General features: G+C 45.8%; 1 protein-coding gene across 2 annotated transcripts; it reads left to right on the forward strand.

The window, feature by feature from the left end:
- The first annotated feature begins 723 nt into the window (after positions 1-723).
- Positions 724-17,785, forward strand: LOC110470130 (ras association domain-containing protein 6). 2 transcript variants are annotated; one of them, XM_021529526.2, is made up of 11 exons: positions 724-901; positions 5,238-5,327; positions 9,885-9,963; positions 10,413-10,564; positions 12,185-12,276; positions 12,698-12,882; positions 12,986-13,087; positions 14,748-14,799; positions 15,330-15,448; positions 15,538-15,635; positions 16,976-17,785. In XM_021529526.2, the coding sequence occupies exons 2-11, from the start codon at positions 5,257-5,259 to the stop codon at positions 17,055-17,057; spliced, it is 1,032 nt and encodes a 343-aa protein (XP_021385201.1). In that variant the 5' UTR covers positions 724-901; positions 5,238-5,256; the 3' UTR covers positions 17,058-17,785. The 2 variants fall into 2 exon arrangements, with proteins under 2 accessions (XP_021385201.1, XP_021385203.1); XM_021529528.2 differs by having other exon boundaries at positions 16,764-17,089.
- The last annotated feature ends 3,832 nt before the right edge of the window (positions 17,786-21,617 follow it).

Raw genomic sequence — 21,617 nt, forward strand, 5'->3', positions numbered from 1 at the left:
AACATCAAATTATATAAAGCAAAAGGAACTTGATATGAATCAGTGGAATAAGATGGGTGTGAAGGCAAATTCAGGTTCAGCATTTTTCCTGCGCTTCTCTGTGGCCCAATAACTTCTTGTTTTGGGCTTGATCTGGTGAATAAATTATTTGCTGGAAATAGATGGGCAAACGTAGGAATGGTGAAGGTGTGTCCTGGTTCAGTTCTTTTTTCTAGCTTAAGCATCTGCTTATGCAATTTACTGCTGAGCAAATAAAGTAAGAGGCCATGCTTTCCTTCTTACAGATGCAGCTTTTGCCCAGTAATATTCATAAGGGCATTACACAGGTCAGCAAAAATAACTGTGTGGGGTTAAGGGATCAAGCTGTGCGGTCACTATTTGTCAGAATGTTCTAAATCTGTGTAACGATCTGATGGATTGTGCCACTTATTCCCCCAAACACCGAAGATGGGCATGTATCTGAGGGAAAGCATACTTTATCCAATGGATTAGGAAGCAGAAGAGGTTAAAGTGCTTTGGGCACAGGATGTTTCTGGCGAGTTACCAGCTGATTCCGGGGAGTCGGCAGGTTGCCTCCCTTGCTCAAGCGAGCGATTAAAGCGTTAACCGGAGCCTCCTGGAGGTGGAACCGCGGCTAAGGGCGGGCTCCTGTCCGCGCTTGGAGTAAGCAAAGTGGGATAGGTAAATATTCCCGACGTGCACCGAGCTGCGGGGAGTGTCCTGTGGCCTCCCAGCCTTCCCGGTTCGTTAAGCCAAGTAGGAATGAGCAGCTCGGTGGGTCCCGGGGAGCGGCAGCGGAGGTGGCGGTGCGCCCTGGCCGTGCTGCCATGCCTTTCTGGGGGCTCGGGGGAAGGCGTGTGAAACTCCTGCCGCGCTCCTCCTGCTCGCACCGCCCGGCCAGGTGAGCCAAGGACGGCCGGGGCTGGCCTCTCGCTGTGTGCGCTGCTCTGTCGGGGGAAGCCAGGTCCCTCGCAGCCGCCCGGAACTCCAGGCACACTCTCTGGGGTCATTCCCTGCGGGGGGAAGGAGAAATGCTCGGCAGAAGTTCCTCAAGGCTTGGGGAGAGCCGGCTGAGGTGGGGCGGGCGGTCGCAGGTCGCGCCCTGCGTTCGGTGCGGCGGAGATTCGGCAGCGACATCGGCGACCTTGTGCGCTCTTTTCGGCGGCTAGGAAGGGCTTGTGCCGGTGGGCTGCGAGCAGAAAGTCACTTCTCCTAAAACGGGGTAGCAGAGTTTGGAAGGGATGTGTGCGAGCCCCGCTCTAGCGACGCCCGAGGGGAGGGAGCGGGTCCGCGCCTCCTGCCTTGTGCCTGGGAAAGTTAAGGGGCCGTATTCACATAATCCAATTTACTGCTGTTTCCTTCAAATCCCATTCCGAGCCTGCCTGAGCAGAGGGCTTGTGCTGTGATTTGTACTCAAGGAGTGCTCTTAATGCTCTGTACTGAGCAGCTAATTATTAAAATAAGGTGTGAAGAAATCTGAAAGCTCAAGAAAAAAAACAAAGCCCTTTTTTTTAGTGGGGAAAAGACATTTGTTCAAAGTAAGTACTTTGTTTTAATTACCGCCTTTTTCTATGGTGGTAAGGACATCTAACTTAAACAAAAATTACAAAAAAGGGGAACGTGAAGTCCCGTAATTAGAGTATGTGACTAGTAAAATTATTGTGCTGATACTGAGTTTATCTATCTGAACAAATCTTAAATTCATCTTTATAGCAACCAATCAGGATCGAACAATTTGCTGAATACCAGGCACTTGTGAGTTTAGAAGATGACTCAGCTGGACATGATGTTGTGCCTATGTATAAATTACCCCGTGTGTGTAGTTGATAGCTGAGTTAACAGGAAGCTGAGCCTTGTGCTTTCTGTAAAAGAAATGGAAGAGTTTCAGAGTTTTACCCTATCCTGACTTTCTGTGGGTTGGGAAGAGCTTTGGGGAGTGCTGGGTTAAAATACCTAGGGCTCTTTGCTGAGGTTTGGGGTTTTGGTTTCTCTAGCACTGGCAAAAGCTCTGCGTAGTGCACTGCACTCTGCAGGCCCTGTCTCCATAGATGGATGCACCAGAAAGCACATCCAGGCTGTTCCAGGAGCTGAGGTGCTGCCTTGCTGTTCCTGCTTGGCTCAGCTCTGCATCCCAGGTGTCCCTCTCCTTCCAGTCCTCCTCTGCAGCCGCCTGTCCTTCTCTAAAAATCGGTTTAGCCATTTGCTCTTAACTTCTGCTCTGTCATTCCTGCACTCTACTGTCCCTGGTCTGTCCCCTTAAGTAAGTGACTTAAATAGCACTATACTGAATAAAAGGAGCAAGTCCTCCTATCTGCTTCTGCACGGACACTTGGACATTTTCTTTGGGGAAAAAAACACATTTCGGGTAAGATATGAATCTTACAGACAAGTACAGCTCATTACCTTTGTGAAATTTGTCTTGTGCCCTGACGTGTTGATGCTCTTGCAGTTTTGAAATGTGCACTGGTCTGTTTTCCCTTTGCTTTTCCTAGACTACTCCAATAGTTGCAGTCCTCCTCTAGAAATGCTCAGTTTTCAGCTCTCCCAGTTTTCATTTCCTCCTGACTTTCCCTTTGCTTTCCCTCATGATGTATTTCAGGCTTCAGTCAGTATTCCTCCAAGCAAATCTCAGGCCAGCAGTTTAGTCCAACCAAGCTCCCACTTTCCAGGTGTAACCTATCTGAGGAAATTCTGCCCTTCTAGTCCAGTTTAACATAATGGTAAAAACACCTGTGTGATACCAAGTAAAACAGGAGATGGCTTTGAATAAATGACACAGGCAGATATGGTTGGAGTGGCTGGAAAATTAGCATGGTTTGGTTAGTTCAAATCAAAGGGAGCAGTGGAGAAAGCATTTAACTTTTGCTTGCTTCCTCAAAAGGACTACAGGGAAGTGGCATGGAAAGCAGCAAGATTGCAGGAGGTGATGGGAAATCTAACAGCTTTGTGGATTTAGGGAGTGCCAGTACAAACATCCTGGCATCTGTTGTGTCAGGTTCTGGTGTTGGGGAAGTCGCTGCATGGTGGCAACCCACAGGTTTGGGCCTTGGCTAAAAATAAGCTACAGTGTGCCCATGGGAAGGGTCCAGGGAGAAGAGGTTCATCTCTGGAGTGAGCTGGTGGTGTGGAAGTGTTTGGTACAAGGCTGATAAGCACAGCAGATCACATAACTGAGGAGAACATAGTGAGAGCTGTGCTTCTCCCCCAGCCATAGGAGAGAAGGCTTTTTCCTGGGTGTTGCAGCCATGATGGAGAGAAAGAGAAAGGTGTCGGTGAAGAATTATCCCCATCACCACCCACTCTTCCAATTCACTTTATTTTCAGCACTTTAATGGCACCCAGCTGATTGAAAATCCGTTCAAGGTGTTTAAGGCAAATAATTTACTAGGAGCCACCTGCTGCATATGGAAAGAGTGTTCATCTCTTTTGTGTGTGTGTAAAGGTCACTTCTCTCCATGGGCAGAGATCAGCTTTTTCTTTCAGATGAATCATTTTAAGGCCAAATAGTGTAGAAAAGAGTGCATCCACAAGCAGTGAAGCAGTGCTGGAGCTTGCTGGTGTCACTACTCTACAGTTGGTAGAGGTGACTTGGCTATTCACTGCTCTTAACGTGTTGTTTCCTGACAGGTGGGAGGAAGCCCAAGTGTACATTCATTTATTCAGGTGCCAAAGTACATAAACTCCTCTGCATCTTGTAAAAATGGCTTGAAATTGCACTGACACAGGCAGCTGCTTCACTTAGAGGTCTTAAGTAAGTCACATAAAATCAGATTTCAAGGTGTGGCCAATGGTGACTGAAGTAATTTCAGAGGGAAAACCCAAGCAGTGGTATACAGCAGTGTATTCCTCACACACAGACTCATGTCTGTACAGAAGTCCCTGGGCTTATTTGGCTTGCAGGTATGTTTTTGTCTTGATGGATGTCACCCAAAGGACAAAGGGAGTGCTGCTCTTTTCAGTGAGCTCCTGATAGAGCACTGCTAGAAAGACCAGCTGCTCGGGTAAAGTTCATTTTGGTAGGGCACTCTGGTTTTAGGGATTATTAAATAACTTCCTGTATATTTTGTAGGGTGGAGATCATGGTTTTTCTATGCAAAGCTTCTCATTTGTCCACCTATGTTGTTTTTTAGAAGCTATTTATCTATGATTATAGAAAATTGGTGACATCTAAAAAAGCAGCTCAGTAGTGCAGTACACAGAGGTGAGGTGTTTACTCTTTGCCCAGCCATGATCTGTTCAAGGTTGAATGTTCCCTAAATTGGTTTTTGGAAGATTGCTTATCATGGGGACTATAGACAATCAACTACTTTGCAGATATCTTTGACCAGGACCTGTCCAATGCAGTCTGAAATCTGATTCAAGTCAATCACCTGGCATAAGGGACAATGCACATTGAGTGCTGTGAGCCAAATTCCTCTGTCACCATGCCCAAATAAGAGAAATGGAAGTGGAATGATCAACTTCTCATGCAGTCTTTGGAGATGTTACTGCTTTACGTGGGATTCTTTGAGGTTTTTTCCCCAGCCATGTGTGATGCCACTTGTTCAGTTAACTCCTCAGTCTTGCTTTTATTCTAGTACCTGGGGGTGAAGGAAAGAGCCTAGACTCCATAATTAAGTTTATTGAGGAATGCATTGCTGAAGTCTCGTGGCTCTGGCTCTTTGCCTGCATAATAGACTTGAATCCCAATGTGGAGATCTGTGAATTGTATTGCTACCTCCCTGAAATTACCATCTTGTTCTCTCTTTGCTATTCCACTTGCTTTCTGGGTGTGCTGCAGGACAGTGCTAACCATCACCACTCCTTCCCGTGCCTAGTTTTAGGAATCTGGATGAAGCAAGAGTCACAGTGTGTTTTGCTGACCCTGTGTCCATGGTGGACACATGGATCCTGACCAGTGCCTGGGCTGCTGTCTCAGACTGCTCACAACTCAAGCATAATCCTGGAGCTGAAGCAGTCCCAAAACTGCTTGAGAAAGTCCTGGTAGATGTAGTGCTTGGGATTTAAGGTACTGTTATACGCTTGACAGGAATGGCTTATGGCTTGTTTTGTTAGGAGTGGGAAATACTTGGGTATTAAGGCAAAATTTGAAGTAGTCAAAATATGGTGTAATGAGCCCTCAGCTTGAGTGTCCCAGCCTGTGTCACTTAGCAAACCTAAGTTCTGTGCTTGATTACTATTCCATCTTTTGTAGTAGCAGTAATGGATGTATTTACTTTTTTTCACCTTTTGCTTAGATTCATCTCTTCTGAGTAAATGAAGACAGTGACTATGAAGGCACAGCATCTGCCTTCTGTTTTCATCAATGAAGAGAAGTTCGTAACCAGGTAAATTATTAAAACCCTGACTATTTAATGAGTTTGCTGCTTTCTTTCAAGTTATTCCACCTTTATTCCTTGACAGGGGATTCTGTAGACAATTAAGCCTGTAGCCACAGCAATCCCTACCACTTAAGTTAGTTTAACCTGTCTACAGAACAGAGTTGGCCTTGACATGGAATTAAGAGAACAGAGCATTAAGCCTTCGGGTATGTGGGTTTTGTTCCTTAAGGAGAACAGCCCTTCTAGAGGATTCTGAAATAAAATTACAGGTTAGGGAGGAAGACCTTTCTGTCCTGGAAATCTGTTGGAATTTACCATAAGTTCCAGAGTTGAGCTCAGCTTGTCTGCAGTTTGGGGTTAGGCAGCCCCGGATTGCAGGGTATCTGTGTAGAAAGACTTTTGGGCTGCAAGCTCTCTGCTGTGGTCAGAGGAAGTGTCTTTTTCACCTACTTGTAGAAAAAAATTGGAATCTGTCATTTGTGGGATGCTTTTCCACAGTTCAGTCTCCCTGGGAGGAATTTTTCCTACTGCTGCCCAAACTCTGAGCCACCTGCCATTTAGCTCCATCCCCTTTTTTATGGGATTGTTTTCCCACTGTTGACTGGAAGGAAAGCCTCTCTTCTCTCTTCATTTCCATCACTCTTAGTCTTCCCATGGGAAAGAAACTACCTGTGGACTCAAGCAGGGATGGGTCTGGAGTGGAATTTATCGTGCTGCAGCAGAGATTTGTTCCTAACTCCTGATACTTTCCTGTGTGGCCTGGGCAATGCTGTTTTCTCCCTTTTCAAGGAAGAGTGTCAGGGCTTTGCACACAGGCAGCAGATGCATCACTCCCTTTCTCTTCAAGAGTTGTTTCCTTTATACTTCTGCTACTTTGGGATGCAGTGCTTTTAATTAATGTGTGTGAACTTGGCATGCAAGAGCGTTTGGAAATGTACAGTGTCTCTGGGGCTTTATTCCTCTGTGGACTTGCCTGTGAAATGTGCATCCCAGTTGAGACCTTTCTGCATGACAGCCATGGTTTAAACTTTCTTCACCTTGCATCAAGGGGAATAAGTGTTTCAAGAACCACTGCCAATTCCATATGCACTCAGGCTTGCTTCCAATGCAATTTCCAGACTGTGATCTCTCATCTGTACATTGAATCTGCTGTTACACTACTTCTCTTCCAGTTCTATCCTGAAATCTTGCTGATGGGGCAAGCCTACTGTTTGGGAATTGCACAATGGCTGGAGCAAAAGGCTGACCAAAGGTTGTGAGGTGATTTGGCTGGCTGAACTGCTGTGTCTCCAGAACAACTGCCATAAATATTCATATAAATTGTGTGTAGGGCTCGGGCAGGAGAGAGCACAGGTGAGCTGTCCTGGCTTAGTGCTTCCAGAGAGCAGCCTGAGCTCTGTTGTGGTTTACCACTGGGGCACCTGATCTTGCAGCTCCTTTGTATCCTGCTTTTGCTGCTGAACAAAGTAGTGAATCTGCAGTGCATGTTATGTTTTTTGGGAGTGAGTTGTTCTGCCAGTTACTTGGTTTTGGTTTCTGTTCGTGGCTGTGTTTGGCTGTTGTCACAACAGCTGCTGATATTCCAGATGCCAAACTCAGCAGAGATGGCATCTGTCTCTAGGTTAGGGCAGCAGGAAGATGTGCTACAGTGAGACTACTCCTGGAGCTAGGCTGGTGCACATATTCCCTTCTGGGCCTGAAGGAAGGAAAATGTTTTTTTTTCTCTTATATTTCTACTACACAGGGACAAACAAGTCTGAGTGAGCTGCTGTTAATCTCTCCCTCTGGGCTTTTCTAATTGCTTGTGTGGTTTGTCACTGTTGGTTGCACTAACGCAAGGCTGAAACCTTGAAGATTTACTTATGCAAACTTCTGAGGAAGGTAATGGCAAGGTTTTCTAGACAAGGCAAGAAACTGTGTGGAAATCTTGAGAGCTTGCTCTGAAAAACAGAATCTGCTTCAGAGATGACCCTTACCAGACCACTTACTGCTGTTAGTGTATGATTTTATTTGCCTTTGCAGTCAACATGGATTAAGAGTAATTAGGTGGGCCTCAGAGTGTGACCCAATTCCTTATGTATCTCTAATCCATCTTCACGGATCTCACCTTCCCAACTTCCTACTTGGAAAAAACTTGTCAGATAACAGCTGTCAATACAATGATGGCCAAATTCTGTGAAGTACAGAGACTTGAGCAGGATCAGCAGGTCTGTCACAACATCTGTCAGACAGAACTGCCTGTCTCCTACTTGTCTGGTAATCCTGACTTGCATCTGGAGCTTGCCTGTGTACATGATGCAAGGCGTGCTTCATCTTGCTTGCCTGTAGCCAGCGTGATCAGAACTGGGCTTGCACCTGATTCATTTCCAAATCTATTTGCGTTCCCTTTTGGTGGGATGACCTGAATGCAGTCCCTCATAGCGCACGAGACACAAAGAACCTGGAATAAGCTATTTCAACCTAGTGCTTTTGCCAAATTCTGAGGATTTAAGACTAAAGTAAGTTGAAGTAGATGTTGAAAATCATTGTTTAGAATCCAGTTGATAAAGCTGGTTAAAAATATATTTTGTGTGTGGGATTGCAGTAATGTGAAGTAAATAATTTACATCCACAGAATTAGCAGGGAATGCAATGAACCTTGAGTTTAATGCTGCAGCCCCTGTCCTCATGTTACCTCCTAGTTGTAAAAGCTCAGTTGATCTTCTCACTATGGGAAAAGGCTCTCTAAAGCAACAGGACACTGTCCTGTTTATTAAGTGCAGAGGGAGGGATGGGTATGCCAGGGAAAGCTTTCCATGTTCATACTCCGCATAGCCTGGAGGTGTTACCTGCCCTCCTGGCTGTCCCTGGTTCCTGTCTGGTGTGTGGACACCTGGGTCCAGGGGAAAGCCACGTTCCTGGAGTCTGTCCCCACACTGGGCTGTCAGTTCTCCGGGGCACTTCTTTATTTAAAACTGATGGAAGAGTTGTAATAGTGTTTCTGATGGTACATGAGTTCTGAGTATTTTCAGCAGCTCTCTGAGGAATGTGTGCTGCAGAGTTTGCAGGTGCTGTGTGCTTGATCTGTGGGCCTGCTGTTCTGTCAGAATGTGAGGTATTGATGATCCCAAGATTGTAGAAAGTCTCTGTCTTTCAGCCCTGCTGCCAAAGAAGAAGCCATAATTGGTCTGTGCTGGTTTCCAGGTTGTTTATTCTGTTGATCTCTCACATGTTCTGCTGCCCTGCCCAGCTCTGTCCTGCAGGGCAGCGTGTGGGGCTCTGCCCTCAGTGGGATGTGACAAACATTAAATACCAGAAACTCCCTGGGCTGGATTTACAATAACGTGCCAATATCTGTCACCTACGTTGGACAGTGTGTCCCCAGCCTGAACCAACAGAAAAATGCCAACACCACAGTGAAACATGGAGGGCATGAAGAAGGAGAGAAAGGACAAGGCACACCCAATTTCTCCATCTTGTCCCCTTTGGACCCCTCATCTAGAATCCTAAAATTTTACTTTTGCACCCTTGCCACACTTAATTATTACTCATATCAAACACTCAGAGCTTGTAATTCATCCTGTAAGATTGAAAACTCTTTTCCATGGACAGAGATCACAGACAGTGTCTCTGGGGGCTCTGTCCAGGGGGGTTCCTGACGCCCTGCCAGGGTCCTAGACCTTCCAGGGCAGCCAGAGGGAAGCCCTGGATTCCCACACTGCTCCAACAGCTCCCACAAACATGGAAATAATAGGCATTGTTTAGAAACAAACTTGGTGTCCTCACACATGACTGTGAGGCTGGACATGAAACCATTGTAACTGTTAGTCCACAAGGAAGAATTTGTACACTTTCATGCAGTTGTTCCCCATGGTAACCCCCTCTGCTGGTGGGAATTTCTTGCTTGAATTGCAGTCTGAATCATCTTTAAATGGTGGTGGGGAAGAGTGTTTCATTCTAGATGGCCTTGAAATGCATTTCAATTAATTCTGTCATTGTTCAGCCCTCCACAGCCTGAGCTGCAGCTGGCTTTGTCTCCATGGCTCCTTGCTTGTTGGCAGAAGTTCTCTTCATCTCCTTCCTTTCTCCTTTCAGCAAAGACGTGGTGCAAAGCTGTTTCATTTCAGGCAGAGGGAAATAGAAATGTTAGACATCCTGTAGGTGTTTGAAGATAGAAAATGTATTGAAGCAGTATGAGAGCTGAACAGAAGCCATCATGCAGGGAAAGCCAAGTGTAGCCTAGTTAAAGTAACCTGCAGCATTGGTGGGTGCATGGGGATGTTGTTCTGTTTGCTTCTTCCTCGTGACTGCTCTGGAGGTGCAAAGTACGAGCTATGCTTGGGCAGTGTTATTGAGGTCATGTGAGACTGACTAATTAATTTGCTCTGGGTCTTTAAAGAAGCAGCTTATGAGCAACCCAGTAACTTGACAAAACTTTACTCTCAGAAAACGATGTATAGTTCATTAATAAACCTATACAAGGATGCAGTGGGGAGCAGAGTTATGGGGTGTTACCCTGCCACGTACCACCTGCATTTTGCAGAGATATTAAAAATTTGTTTTTCATTGTGATCTTTATTCTAGAGAGCAGCTCAGTTCTCTTCTGAAGAATTATAACTCTTACTATTCAGATCAAGAGAATCTGCAACTGACATATAATCAGGTAAGGATTTAGGGGTGAGAAACTCCACTAATCTGGACATCACAAATTAGTGCTCTCTTCTCCTCACAGCACTGGACTCCAGCTCCACTTGCTGTGGTGCTGTTATTGCACAACATGTCCCATTTAATATAATAAACCAGAACTGGTTTCCTGAACTGATCAGGTCAGCCTGCAGCTTTGGCTTTTTTGGAAATTGCTCAAAACTGAGGTTATGTGTTCTTCCAAGTAATCTGTTCCAGGGCTGTGTTAGCCTCAGTGATTTCATTGTATTCCTGTACTTTGAGGGGAGATGTATTATTAGTAGCAGCACTGTATATTATTATTATTATTATTATTATTATTATTGTTATTATTATTGTTATTGTTATTATTATTATTATTATTATTATTATTATTATTTATTATTATTATTATTATGCAGCACTAACTATTTCCCTGTTTTTCTCCAGGGAGAAGGAAGCACGCCATTCATTGAAGGAATCCTCTCAATATTCTGGGGAGTACGCCATCCGATCCGATTAAAAATTCAGGATGAGAAGCAGATACCCTCTTTTGTAACCCTGAAGTCAACAGAGAACGTGGGGGTTTTTCCTAGTAAAAGGTAATGTATGAACTTCCCTAGGGAGGCTAGCACTGCAAGATAGCTCATGTTGTGGCTTCAATGGATATGGCTGGCTGTGCTAGATGTCCCAGATTCCCCAAAGTTGTGGTGGTTGCTGGACAGCAGATTCTTTCAACAGCTTCCTCTGGGCAGGAAGGTGTATGTTTGTAGCACCTGTGTTTCTGTGTGCACCTGATACTGGTAGCCTCTGAAAGGTCTCATGTTGGTGCACACACCATGGCATGAAGCCAAAAATCTGGTAGGTATTGTCTGTCCCAGTTTGCATTCCCAGGTATGTGAGGTCTGGAACCACTGCTGCTCAGGTGAAGTTCAAGTCAGGGAAGAATACTGGCTTTGTCTGTGCAAAATATGGTGTAAAAACTTCTTAAAATGCCCACAGAGCAGCTGTTCCAGCTGCTGCCAATGAGGTTTTATATCCCAGTGGGTTGTGCTCAGCTGATGCAGGTACTCAGTTTACTTTTTCTTTGTTCTGAATGCTGTTTCCTCAGTCTTGACTGAGGAATTTGAATCTTGTAACATAGAGGCAGAGCCAATGTTCACCCTGAATGACTCCCTGGTAAATAGTGTATTGCAGAGTTTATTTTTCTAATGACTTACTGTCTTAGGTTGTATGTGGGACATGTTGGAACTGTGCTGGAGATTTAATTCCAGTAAAGTCTTCTTCCCCATCTCTGGCTGTTGAAATTCAGGGATGAATTTTGACAGGAGCAACTAGGAAAGAACCTGAGTTTTAGGCAGATCTGGCTTTCTGTTTATCTTGACCAGGTCAGCTGGTGTGGGGTGCACATGGCCTGCAGGGCAGTTCTTAAAAAACTTCTGACTGGTGGAAACTTGTATACTAAAGTAAACATTCACTCATGATCCCAGAAACGTAGGGCTGCCCTGACATGCTTTAAGGTATGCAGACCAGCTTGGCTGGCTGATCTTAAATGAACTTGGTAAATGTGTGGAGTGCAACCGAGATCTTGTTTGTAAATGTAAATTGGGGGTAGCTGAATATTACTGGGAATACATAAATATATACATATGAAATTAATTTTTAATATTGCACTACAAATTGGTTTATTCTCAATCAGAGCAGTAACTGGCTGAAGACCTCATGCTGAAGAGTTTGGGCAATGATTTATGGAAATACTGACATGAATACAGGTTTTCTGAAAGGCTGGATGGAACTTCCTACTCTCATTCACAGCCAGTTTGGACAGCACGAGGGGCTGTGTGTAATTCAACCTCTGTAACAGACCTGTGTTCTGTAACTACTAAGCAACAATATGTGTGTTTGGTGTGCCTGCCTGGTAGTCTGAGTGTGATTAATCCAGGGTTTTGCTGTAAAATAGATGAGGAATTACTGCAAGTTGTTTCAGTTGTGTCCTGGTTGATGTTCAAAAGGTTTTAAATTGGATGTGTTACATTTGGGATCCCTTGTCATACCATATTGTAATACCTGATCTTGTTACGACTTAAACTAAAATTACCATTCTGAAGTCTGTAGGTTGAGCAGGAACAGTAATGTATGGTATGAACCCTGGCCACAGGATAAACTGAAATCACTGAGTGAATGAGGAGCAGTCCATGATAACTACACATTTGGTCTTTCAGGGGAATGACTCGCTGGGGAGAATTTGATGACCTCCATCACATAAGCGGGGATACGCTGAAATCTACTGAGGAACAGCCAGACCTCCAGCCAAGTTAGTGTCACTGCTCTCAGGTTAACAAAAAATTCTGTGTTCTGTGACAGTGCCAAATGCACCTCACACATCAGACCTTCCCTAGCAGTAAAGGGAAGTCTCTTTGCTCTGTGTAACAAGTACTGCAAGCTGGGGAAACTCTGGCCTAGGGCTGGTTAGGGCTGTGCAGGTGACTCGGTGAGCAGCTTGTGGGAATGAGCTGTGCTTTTATCCAAGAAATCATTCCCAAGGGACCAAAACACCAAACTGCAACCACTGCAATCTGTTCTGAATTGCCTTGTTCCTTTCCTGCTCCACTCCCCCAGAAAATAATAAATAGTAAATAGTAAATGAAGCCCTTCACTGAGAGCCTCCTTCCTCTGGGGGTGCTGGCAGGGAGTGGCAAGCAGCTGCACACGACGTGTGGTTCTGTTGTGTCCAGGTTATCCATGCTATGAAAGTCACACTCTTAAGTCCAGGAGGGAGCCAGAGCTGAACTGTGCCACCCTGCCCCGGGCCAGCAGCGATGCCACGGTCGTGCGCAGGAGGACCAAGCTGCCCACGATAACCAGGACAGAAGTAGAAACTCACAGGTTCTCTATCAATGGCCACTTCTACAACCACGAGGTAGGAAATTTTAGGCTTGGCTTTGTCACCTGAGGGACAGGGAACCCTGTCCAGAGCGTTGTGCCTCATGCTCATGTCGTGGTGTGGCTGTTCTTGTTCCCAGACATCAGTTTTCACTCCAGCTTTTGGGTCAGAAACCAAAATAAGAATCAACAGCCAGATGAGGACCAGACAAGTGATAGAACAGTTGCTTCGTAAGTTTAAGGTAAGACTGCTGGCAGGAGGAGGTGTGGCGAAATGTTAATTCCGATGTGCGCTCCAGCACTGTGCGAAAGATGGGGAATAGCTGGGCGAGGATAGTGCTTGGAGCAGAGTGTAAAAAAAAACCCAGACAGACAATTTTAAATGCATGGGTTGGGTTTATTTTACCAGTGTTTCATGGCTCTCAGAGGCGTTTCTGTCACCTCCCGCTCCACGGGGCGAACGCCGCCGCGCTAAACAGCAGCGGTGATCGCCCATGTCTGTCTGGGACGGGCTTGCTCCTGGAGCCAGGCGTATGGAAAGATGCACAGGGTTAGAGCTAAAAGCATGCTCAGCGTCAGTGCCATGCTGAGTTTCCTTGCAATCATCTCCCACCAACAGTGTTCTATGTGGTCAGAAGTTGTGGGAATCCAGGGCTTCCCTCTGGCTGCCCTGGCAGGTCTGGGACCCTGGCAGGAGGTCAGGAACCCCCCTGGACAGAGCCCCCAGAGACACTGGCTGTGATCTCTGTCCATGGAAAAGAGTTTTAAATCTTACAGGATGAATTAGCAGCTCTGAGTGTTTGATATGAGTAATAATTAAGTGTGGCACGGGTGCAAAAGTAAAATTTTAGGATTCTAGATTAGAGGTCCAAAGGGGACAAGATGGAGGAAATTGGGTGTGCCTTGTCCTTTCTCTCCTTCTTCATGCCCTCCATGTCTCACTGTGGTGTTGGCATTTTTCTGTTGGTTCAGGCTGGGGACACACTGTCCAACGTAGGTGACAGATATTGGCCCGTTATTGTAAATCCAGCCCAGGGAGTTTCTGGTATTTAATGTTTGTAACATCCCACTGAGGGCAGAGCCCCACACGCTGCCCAGCAGGACACAGCTGGGCAGGGCAGCAGAACATGTGAGAGATAAACAGAATAAACAACCTGGAAACCAGCACAGACCAATTATGGCTTCTGCTTTGGCAGCGGGGCAGAAAGACAGAGACTTTCTACCATCTCAGAATCATCAATACCTCAGATTCCAACAAGAAGTAGCTTTGCCCTTACTGCTGCATATTTTTCAAATATCTTGATTTTGCATGGCTGCTTAGTGTTTAATTTATACTTTAATGGTCTTAAACTTCCCGTTTAATGTGTCTAGAGACCTCACTGTTGCAGAATTACTTTGTGTGGTTAGTAAGATTTGTTAGTGTCTTGGGAGGAAAACTTCACTTGTAGGAGTAATAAGGGAGGAAATTACAGAGCAGGGTGTAAAGTTGTAGGGAATAAATTGCAAAGTAAGTGTTCAACAGCTCTGCTGTTTTCTGAGTGTGGTTGTCAGGTCACAGAGGTTTACCTTGATGGCAACACAAATTGCAGATCTATGTGTGATCTGAGAGAAGTAAGCTATAGGAAGTGGTTAAGGATGCTGCAAGGAAAGCAGGCAGGAAAGATCTGGGTTTCCATTGTGTTACTGATCTGGGCAGCATGGGAATGCAAGGGTTAGGCCTGGCACAGTGAACATGGCAACACAGCCTTCTGTCTTATCCAGATCCAGGGTCTTCTAACTCTTCTACAGACAGGATCCCTGTCCAAATCTCTGAGCTGAGACACACAGGGAAAATGTGCTGAGAGGGAAGTGCTGGGAAGATCTGTGAGCCTGAATGGATTTGGTTTTTTTCTTTCCCCACAGATAGAAAACAACCCCCATGAATTCGCACTTTACGTTATCCATGCGTCTGGAGGTAAGCCAGCCCCTGCTGCCCGAGCACTTCAGCTCTAATCATTCTCTGTGTGTGTATGGAATGTGTCCCTTGGAGCAGCAGGACTCGTGCCAGGCCTCTGTCCTTGTGCATGTGTGTGTGGCGTGGCATTTTGCCTTCTCAGGGACCCTTCAGAGATGTCTCCTCTGGAGAGGAGAAGCTGAATCATTGTATTGTGGGCCCTTTCTGCTGACAGCTTTGCATTGCATATGCTGAGTTCAAAGCACTCACTGTTCAGTGGGAAAAGTTTACTTCCACAGCAGTTTACTCTTACTTTTCCTGGAAAAGGGAGATTTGATAATTATTATTTAATGGGAACACCTGAGAGAATAGGAGGGAACTGGGGAAGAAGGTATTTTAAATAGCACAATATTAGGGACCGATTAGGTATCTGGTAATTGCACTCGAATCAGTATGGGATCTCTGTCAGGAAAAAAGGCTCATGACTGTGGGTGGCAGATGGAGCCCCTGTGGCATGTTACATGTTTTATAACACTGCTTATAAATTCCAGAAAAGAAGCAGTTGAGGAGTAGAGATGTTCCCTTGCTGCACAGGCTGCTGCAGGGGCCCTCTGAGAAGGTTGCCAAGTTCTTTCTCATGGATAGAGACGTGGAAGAGATCAGCAGTGATGTACGTATATCCTCACCTCTCATAGTTCATGGAGTTTTTCTCAATGACCACAGTTAGTAGTAGTGCCTTTTTTGTCTTCTCCTTATTAGGTTGCTCAATACATTTCATTTCATCTTCCCTTTTTGGAATCCATTCTGCACAGAATAAATGAAGAGGAGGAGCAGGAGATTCAACAGACAACTGCAAGGTATATAGACACAAAGTGAGGTGTCAGAGAGTCCAGGGCAATCTGTACATTTGTGGCCTGGCTCATGAGGAGAACATAGGGATGCAGCAGAGTAGAATACTGCAATGGGAAGGCTGAAGGGATTGGGAGGTCTTATAATCCTTTCCGTGTCCTGTTGCTCTTAAAGATTCCATAATTAATACTGACTACACACAGAGTGGGGTCTTCAGAAAATCTGGACCCTCAGGGTAACTCCTCTTCATTTTGTTTGCTGTTTGCTCTCCGAGCTTTTGACTGGCTCGGTTTGGACATGCTGCTATTTCCTTGGAAAGGGTAAATGCAGTACTGTTAGCCTTCAGGAACACACATAATCACAGGATATGATTCCATGCAGGTGCTTTTATTAAGAGCTCTGGGAATCAGGGGTACAGACCCAAATCTGACTCCGACACGGTTTTCGAGCTGAATGTATTTTATATTCTATCATTCTATAACTTACATATTAATTATTAAACTTATGTTGTTCTATTGTATACATTGACATGAGTTTCTCATGATCTTTCTTAGGTCCCTGGCCACAGTTTCTCATGACTATTCTTATGATTAAATAGTAATTATGTTTAATTACTAAACAATCATCACATCTAACAATTATATCATTTATCATGTACTACCTACACAGGTGCAGTTCTAGCAATTACAAGTTCTTCATGTGCTTAGTGTGTTTATTTTTAGGGTTTACTAAGCTTATTTTTCCTTTTAACCCTAAATCCACACGATTTTAAGACCCTTTTACTATCAGTACCACACATGGTACTATTTCAGTTCTGTAGCGTTTAGGCCACATCAGTGCCAGATGTCCCCTTAAAACTTGAGGTGAGTGACAGGAATCCCCCTGGCAGTAGCTGAAAATGCCCCACAGGTACCAGCCAGAGGAGCTCCCATATTTGTGAGCCTCTGAGTTCAAGAGCACTAAGAGGCTACAGCAGCCATAGATCTGTTACTGGATGATTCAATAATAGGCTTGCCTGTGTTGGGAAAGTTGGGCATGGACACAAAAGCTGGGAATGGCCACACGTGTGACCATTGACATGTTGGAATTTGGGCTGAAAGTTTGCAGAGGTTACTTAAATGCCTTCTCTCTCTCAGGTATGTAAGAGAGAAGAGGCTGATCCAGCAGCACCTTCGAAGTCGAGGTGTTAAAAAAACAGAGACCACGGTGTGATGGGGAACATTGGAACACCTCTCAGGAATGCCTGGGCTGCTGAAGGGCAGTCCTGCTGCTGCCTTCTGGGGCTGGGACTGAGGAATGCTTCATCCTCCAAGTGGGAGAAGCCTCTGCTCACCATTAACTCCTGCAGGGCCAGGGTGCAGGCTGGAAGCACCCACGGAGACACGCTGCATCACCGAAACGACGTGTGCTGGATCTGGCTTGGAGCTTAGGCAAAAACTCCTCTGAAAAGCCCAAAGCATTCAGCTTTAAACCCTGCTGATGTGTGACCTGCCACCAAGAGGCTGGCTTAGAAAAATACTGCAATAACCAATGTGCTGATTGAAAATATGCCAACTAGGAATATGGTTAGCCCTCTGTTAAAGAAATACTGTATTATATTAGCAGAAAGCTTTTCAGTAGAGCCAAGTGGCAGAAGGTATTTATGTATTTAAGACTGCAGGTAGAATTTTCACTTAAGTTATACAATGTCCATGCAAGATGCCTGAAATCCAGTGGCTTCAGGCTGGTGTATGCTGAAATTGCTTAAGCTTTGAGCTACTGTTAGAAAAACATAATTGGAAACCCTCTCACTTAGGAGCTGCTCAGCTCTTGGCAATGACAGGGAATTTATCGCTGAAATACCTCGCTCGTGAACTGCAAGTAAGAATTGACTGAACACTGTTGGGTCCTGAAAGGCATCTCAGTGGTTTTGCAGTTGGAGTAAGTGATTGTGTTCCTTCCTGTGTTTTCCCTTTGAAAGGGAATTGAGAAGCTCTCAGTGAGAGGCTGCATGTTACAGCCACAGAGAGCTGGGCCCACGGCCTCCCCAGGGATGCAGTTTGGCTCCAGCCCAGCCCCACGCAGGGCACAGCAGCAGCTGCCAGGTCCTTCCTGGCTGACTTGTGTTCAGTGTGAGAGCTCCGGTTACAGAGATGTAAATAAAATAAATCTGTGCACAGCTCATTGTCCTCCTGCAGCAGCTGGTTGTTTTTACCTTGTGTCTGCACCTTACCTCAGCTGCCTTTGTCTCATGCAGATAACAAATAGTTGTGAGGGAGGAAAGGGATGTGCAGAACCTGTTGCCTAGAAATTATATGGAATAAATCAAATTGCAAAACTTTGCGCTGCCTGAAATCCCGTTAATGGGATGAGAATTCAGAAAGTAAAGGTGAAGGTGCTGATTTGAAGCTCCTCAGGTTGGAGCAAGTGTGTTATTTCAAAGTGCAGTTTATAATCCTGCCCAGGAAAATGGTTAGGGACAAGGGATTACAGAGGGCAGAAAATAATAATAATAATTAAAATAATTCACAGTTAAGGGGTAGGAATTAAATGACAGTTGGCTTGCAGCTACATGTGACAGTTCCTTGAAGCAGCAGGGGGTGCCTCCAAGTGGAAGTATTGGAATATTAAATAATTTCTTGAGAGAAGAGTGGAAAAGAGGTGTTTCCAAGCAGGTTTCCAATCCCCTGTGTATGTCCACATTTCCTAAAACAGCCATTTTTGCCACCGTCTGATATTCAATTTTTGAATCCTTTTCAATTCTCTTTCTTGCTGAATTGGGACTGATGGCTTCTGGAAGACAGTTCTGGGACAAGACACAGAGCTGATGCTGTTGGCCAGGATTTCAGGGTGAAGGAAATCATGCTGTGACTCTTGTGGGGTAGGTTCTCTGCGAGTGCTGTGCTGTCTAAATGAATTGTTTTTGACAAATACAGGCAAGAGCAAGGGAAGAATTTCTTCCAGGGTATTCTGGGACATTCAAGGAAACACAGCAAGGACACACAGGTGATAGAGGAAATGGGGGTCACTCAGGTTCGGACACAAAGCCATTAACCACAGAATCAGTGATTAGAGTCTATATCTTATCTGAATTTGTACATTTGATCTCATTTGCACTTACTCCTCATAAGGCTAGGATTTAAAATGCCTTTCTTTGTTTTGTTCTGTGACTATTTGGGATAATACAATGATATTTCATGCCAGAAGATCATGACCACAGCCATACCCTGAATTTCCATCGCTTAGCTTATTGTTTCAGTGGATTTCCATACAGGAATTCAGCTTCCCTCTGAACTAAACGTGGCTTTTTGTCACTTGATTTGCTTTAAATGCTCCCTGTGCCATTTGTGTCACTTTTCCAGTGAGGACCTTCCCATGAACTGTACAGCTCCTTACGCTGACAGCATTTTCTCACTCCTTTGAATGAGTTCTGGAGGCTGGAAAAAGGAAAATCCCTGGGATCAATAGTGTCAGGAGGGTGCCTGATGTGTCTGTGACATGTTCAGTGAGGTGGCAGCAGGACCTGTCTGTCCTATGGCCTTGGCACGGTGTACACAACACTTGTGTGCAGAGCACGGACACTTTTTTGACTGTGAATGTACATTTGGTTTTGCTCTTCAGCCGAGCTGGCCTTACACTTGGTATTGGTCAGAAAACTACTGAAATACAGTTGTGGTAGGAAGGATCAGTATCATCTTTTGGGGATGTACTGTTCAAGCATTTCCAGAGGTGAAAAAATTTATATTAATATAATTCTTTCTATTGTAACATTTTAAGCCAAGGAAAATATAATAAAATCTTATGGCTCAGGGATGGTTTGTTAAGTTAGGAATGTAGCAAAGCGAGGGACATGAGAGAAATGGGAAGATTGGATTTACTGGAGGGTGAAGAGGAGCCAAGGCAGGTTTGGGATATGTCGTTCAGCAGGCTGAGCACAGGGAAGGGAAGAGGGAAACAGAGGGAGGGAAATAAGGAAAATGCTTTGGTCTAAAAGCCCATCATCACATGCGCTCATTAACAGTCCCGAGAGCAGGAGGCTGTGTTCGGCTGAACTCGGCTGGGTTCGGCTCAGTTCGGTCGGTTCGGCTGAACTCGGCTCGGTTCGGCTCAGTTCGGTCGGTTCGGCTGAACTCGGCTCGGTTCGGGCAAACTCGGAACCGCTCTCGCGTTCGGCTCGGCTCGGCCGATCTCGGAACTGCGCGGGCGTTCGGCCGGACTCGGCTCGGTTCGGCCGGGGCGGAGCCGCTCGCCGGGTTTGGCTGAGTTCGGCTCTGGATGGGGAAATGCCCCTGGCTCGGGCGGCAGCGCCGGGAAGGAGCCCATGGTGCCTCCAGGTGAGTGGCCGCAGGGGACGGAGGTGTGCAGGGTCACCTCAAACCCCGTGCTCTGTCTTCTGTTACATTGCAGGCTTGCATATTCAAAGTTCCTTTGAGTTTAGATGTTCTTTTGCTTGGTTTTTACCTTTGACTTGTCTGCATGCTATCTTGTAGATTAAACCAATATATTTGGTTTCTTCCTGTGATGCCTTCCTGCTGTATTTTCACTCCCTGATAACGAGGGTCAATAAATTATTCTATTTTTTTTCTGGTACTCTGCTTTCTGTTTCCTTTATCTTGTGCTTCAGATAAGACAGTCACCGAATGTGGGAAATCACCTAATTATTTTACACCACTTTCTCAGTTAGTTACGTGCAAAAAAGCATTTTAACATTTCACAGTCTCTATGGTGCTACGGTGCAGGATAATATATATGACAATACTGTTTATAAAAGCTGTACGGTGAATATATAAACTGACAGGTTATACTTTATCAAGAGCAGGAATTACAAATTGTACTCTATCAGGATTTTTGTGGTCAATAATAACTTGCCAGAGCTAATACATAAATGCCAAAGGCAATAACTTTATTTGTTATTTACAATACTGGGCAGGACTGGGCTCTGTTTCCCGGGAGCAGCGGGATGGGGTCCCTGTGCCACCCCCGGGGGTCGCACGGAGAAGCCGCTCCCGTGGTACGGCCGAGGGTCAGGGGGAAAACATGAACAGTCCTGGTGGAAACCGATGGAAAAACAAATTTGGCTCGGTTTTGGACTTGACATTTTCCCCCTGACCCCCACCTGGTCCAGGTGTTTTGCCTTAGGGAACAGGAGACAGAAGGGGAAATGGAGAAAAAGATAATTCATTACCCTAAAAGGGACGAGCTTTCTATTTGATTTGATATTTCTATTGATTTCCTGATGCACCTGGGATGATTTGGGTCTCAGGAGGCACCTGGGAGCCTCCGTTTGTGTCCTGGGCGGGGCCGTGGCTATAAAAGGGGTAAAGGCTGGAGGAAGGGGGTTCCGGGGGAGAGGAGCAGTGGCTGGGATCGGCGGTGCCCTGGGCATTTGCATCTGGGAGCGGCCGCCGGTTTCCCGATGGGAGCCCTGGAAACGGAGCTGGGAGTCCGTGAGAGATGCGAACGCTGCAGCTGGAGCGCTGAGAATGGAGGCTCTGCCGAGAATGTCGTCTGGTGAGTCTCCCGATGTCCCGTAGCTAATGCTGTGCTGGCACCGAGTCCCCTCATTCCGATTTAAACTCTCTGAAATTACAAATTGGATACAAAATGCACGTGGGAAGCTTCATGTTCCCAAGGAAATGCTTTAGGGATGTGCAGCTTCTGAACTGCAGCAATAATCCCCGCTCCCACAGAAACCTGCTGGGCCGTGGTTCTAGAGTCTGAGTGCCAGAAAAGTGGCACCTTCAGTGCCACCCTGACAGGGATTTCCCTGGGAGCTCTCAGGCTCGGGAGGAAATGGTGTTCCTGCCCCTCTGGGAAAGCAGGGAGCGGGATCAGTGCTGCAGCTGTGTCTTTTTCCTGCTCTCCACAGCTGCTCCAGGGATGCCCTGGAGTGCTCTGGCTCATGCAGGATAATCTGTGTTTAGAGCTTCCCCCGTGCCTGGGTGCGCAGCTGGGTCAGTCACTGGGCTCCCGTGGAACCCCTGGAAAAGCCCTTCGTGCTGCTGAAATGG

The sequence above is a fragment of the Lonchura striata genome, chromosome 4 (genome assembly GCF_046129695.1).
Source record: "Lonchura striata isolate bLonStr1 chromosome 4, bLonStr1.mat, whole genome shotgun sequence".
NCBI classification, from domain to species: domain Eukaryota; kingdom Metazoa; phylum Chordata; class Aves; order Passeriformes; family Estrildidae; genus Lonchura; species Lonchura striata.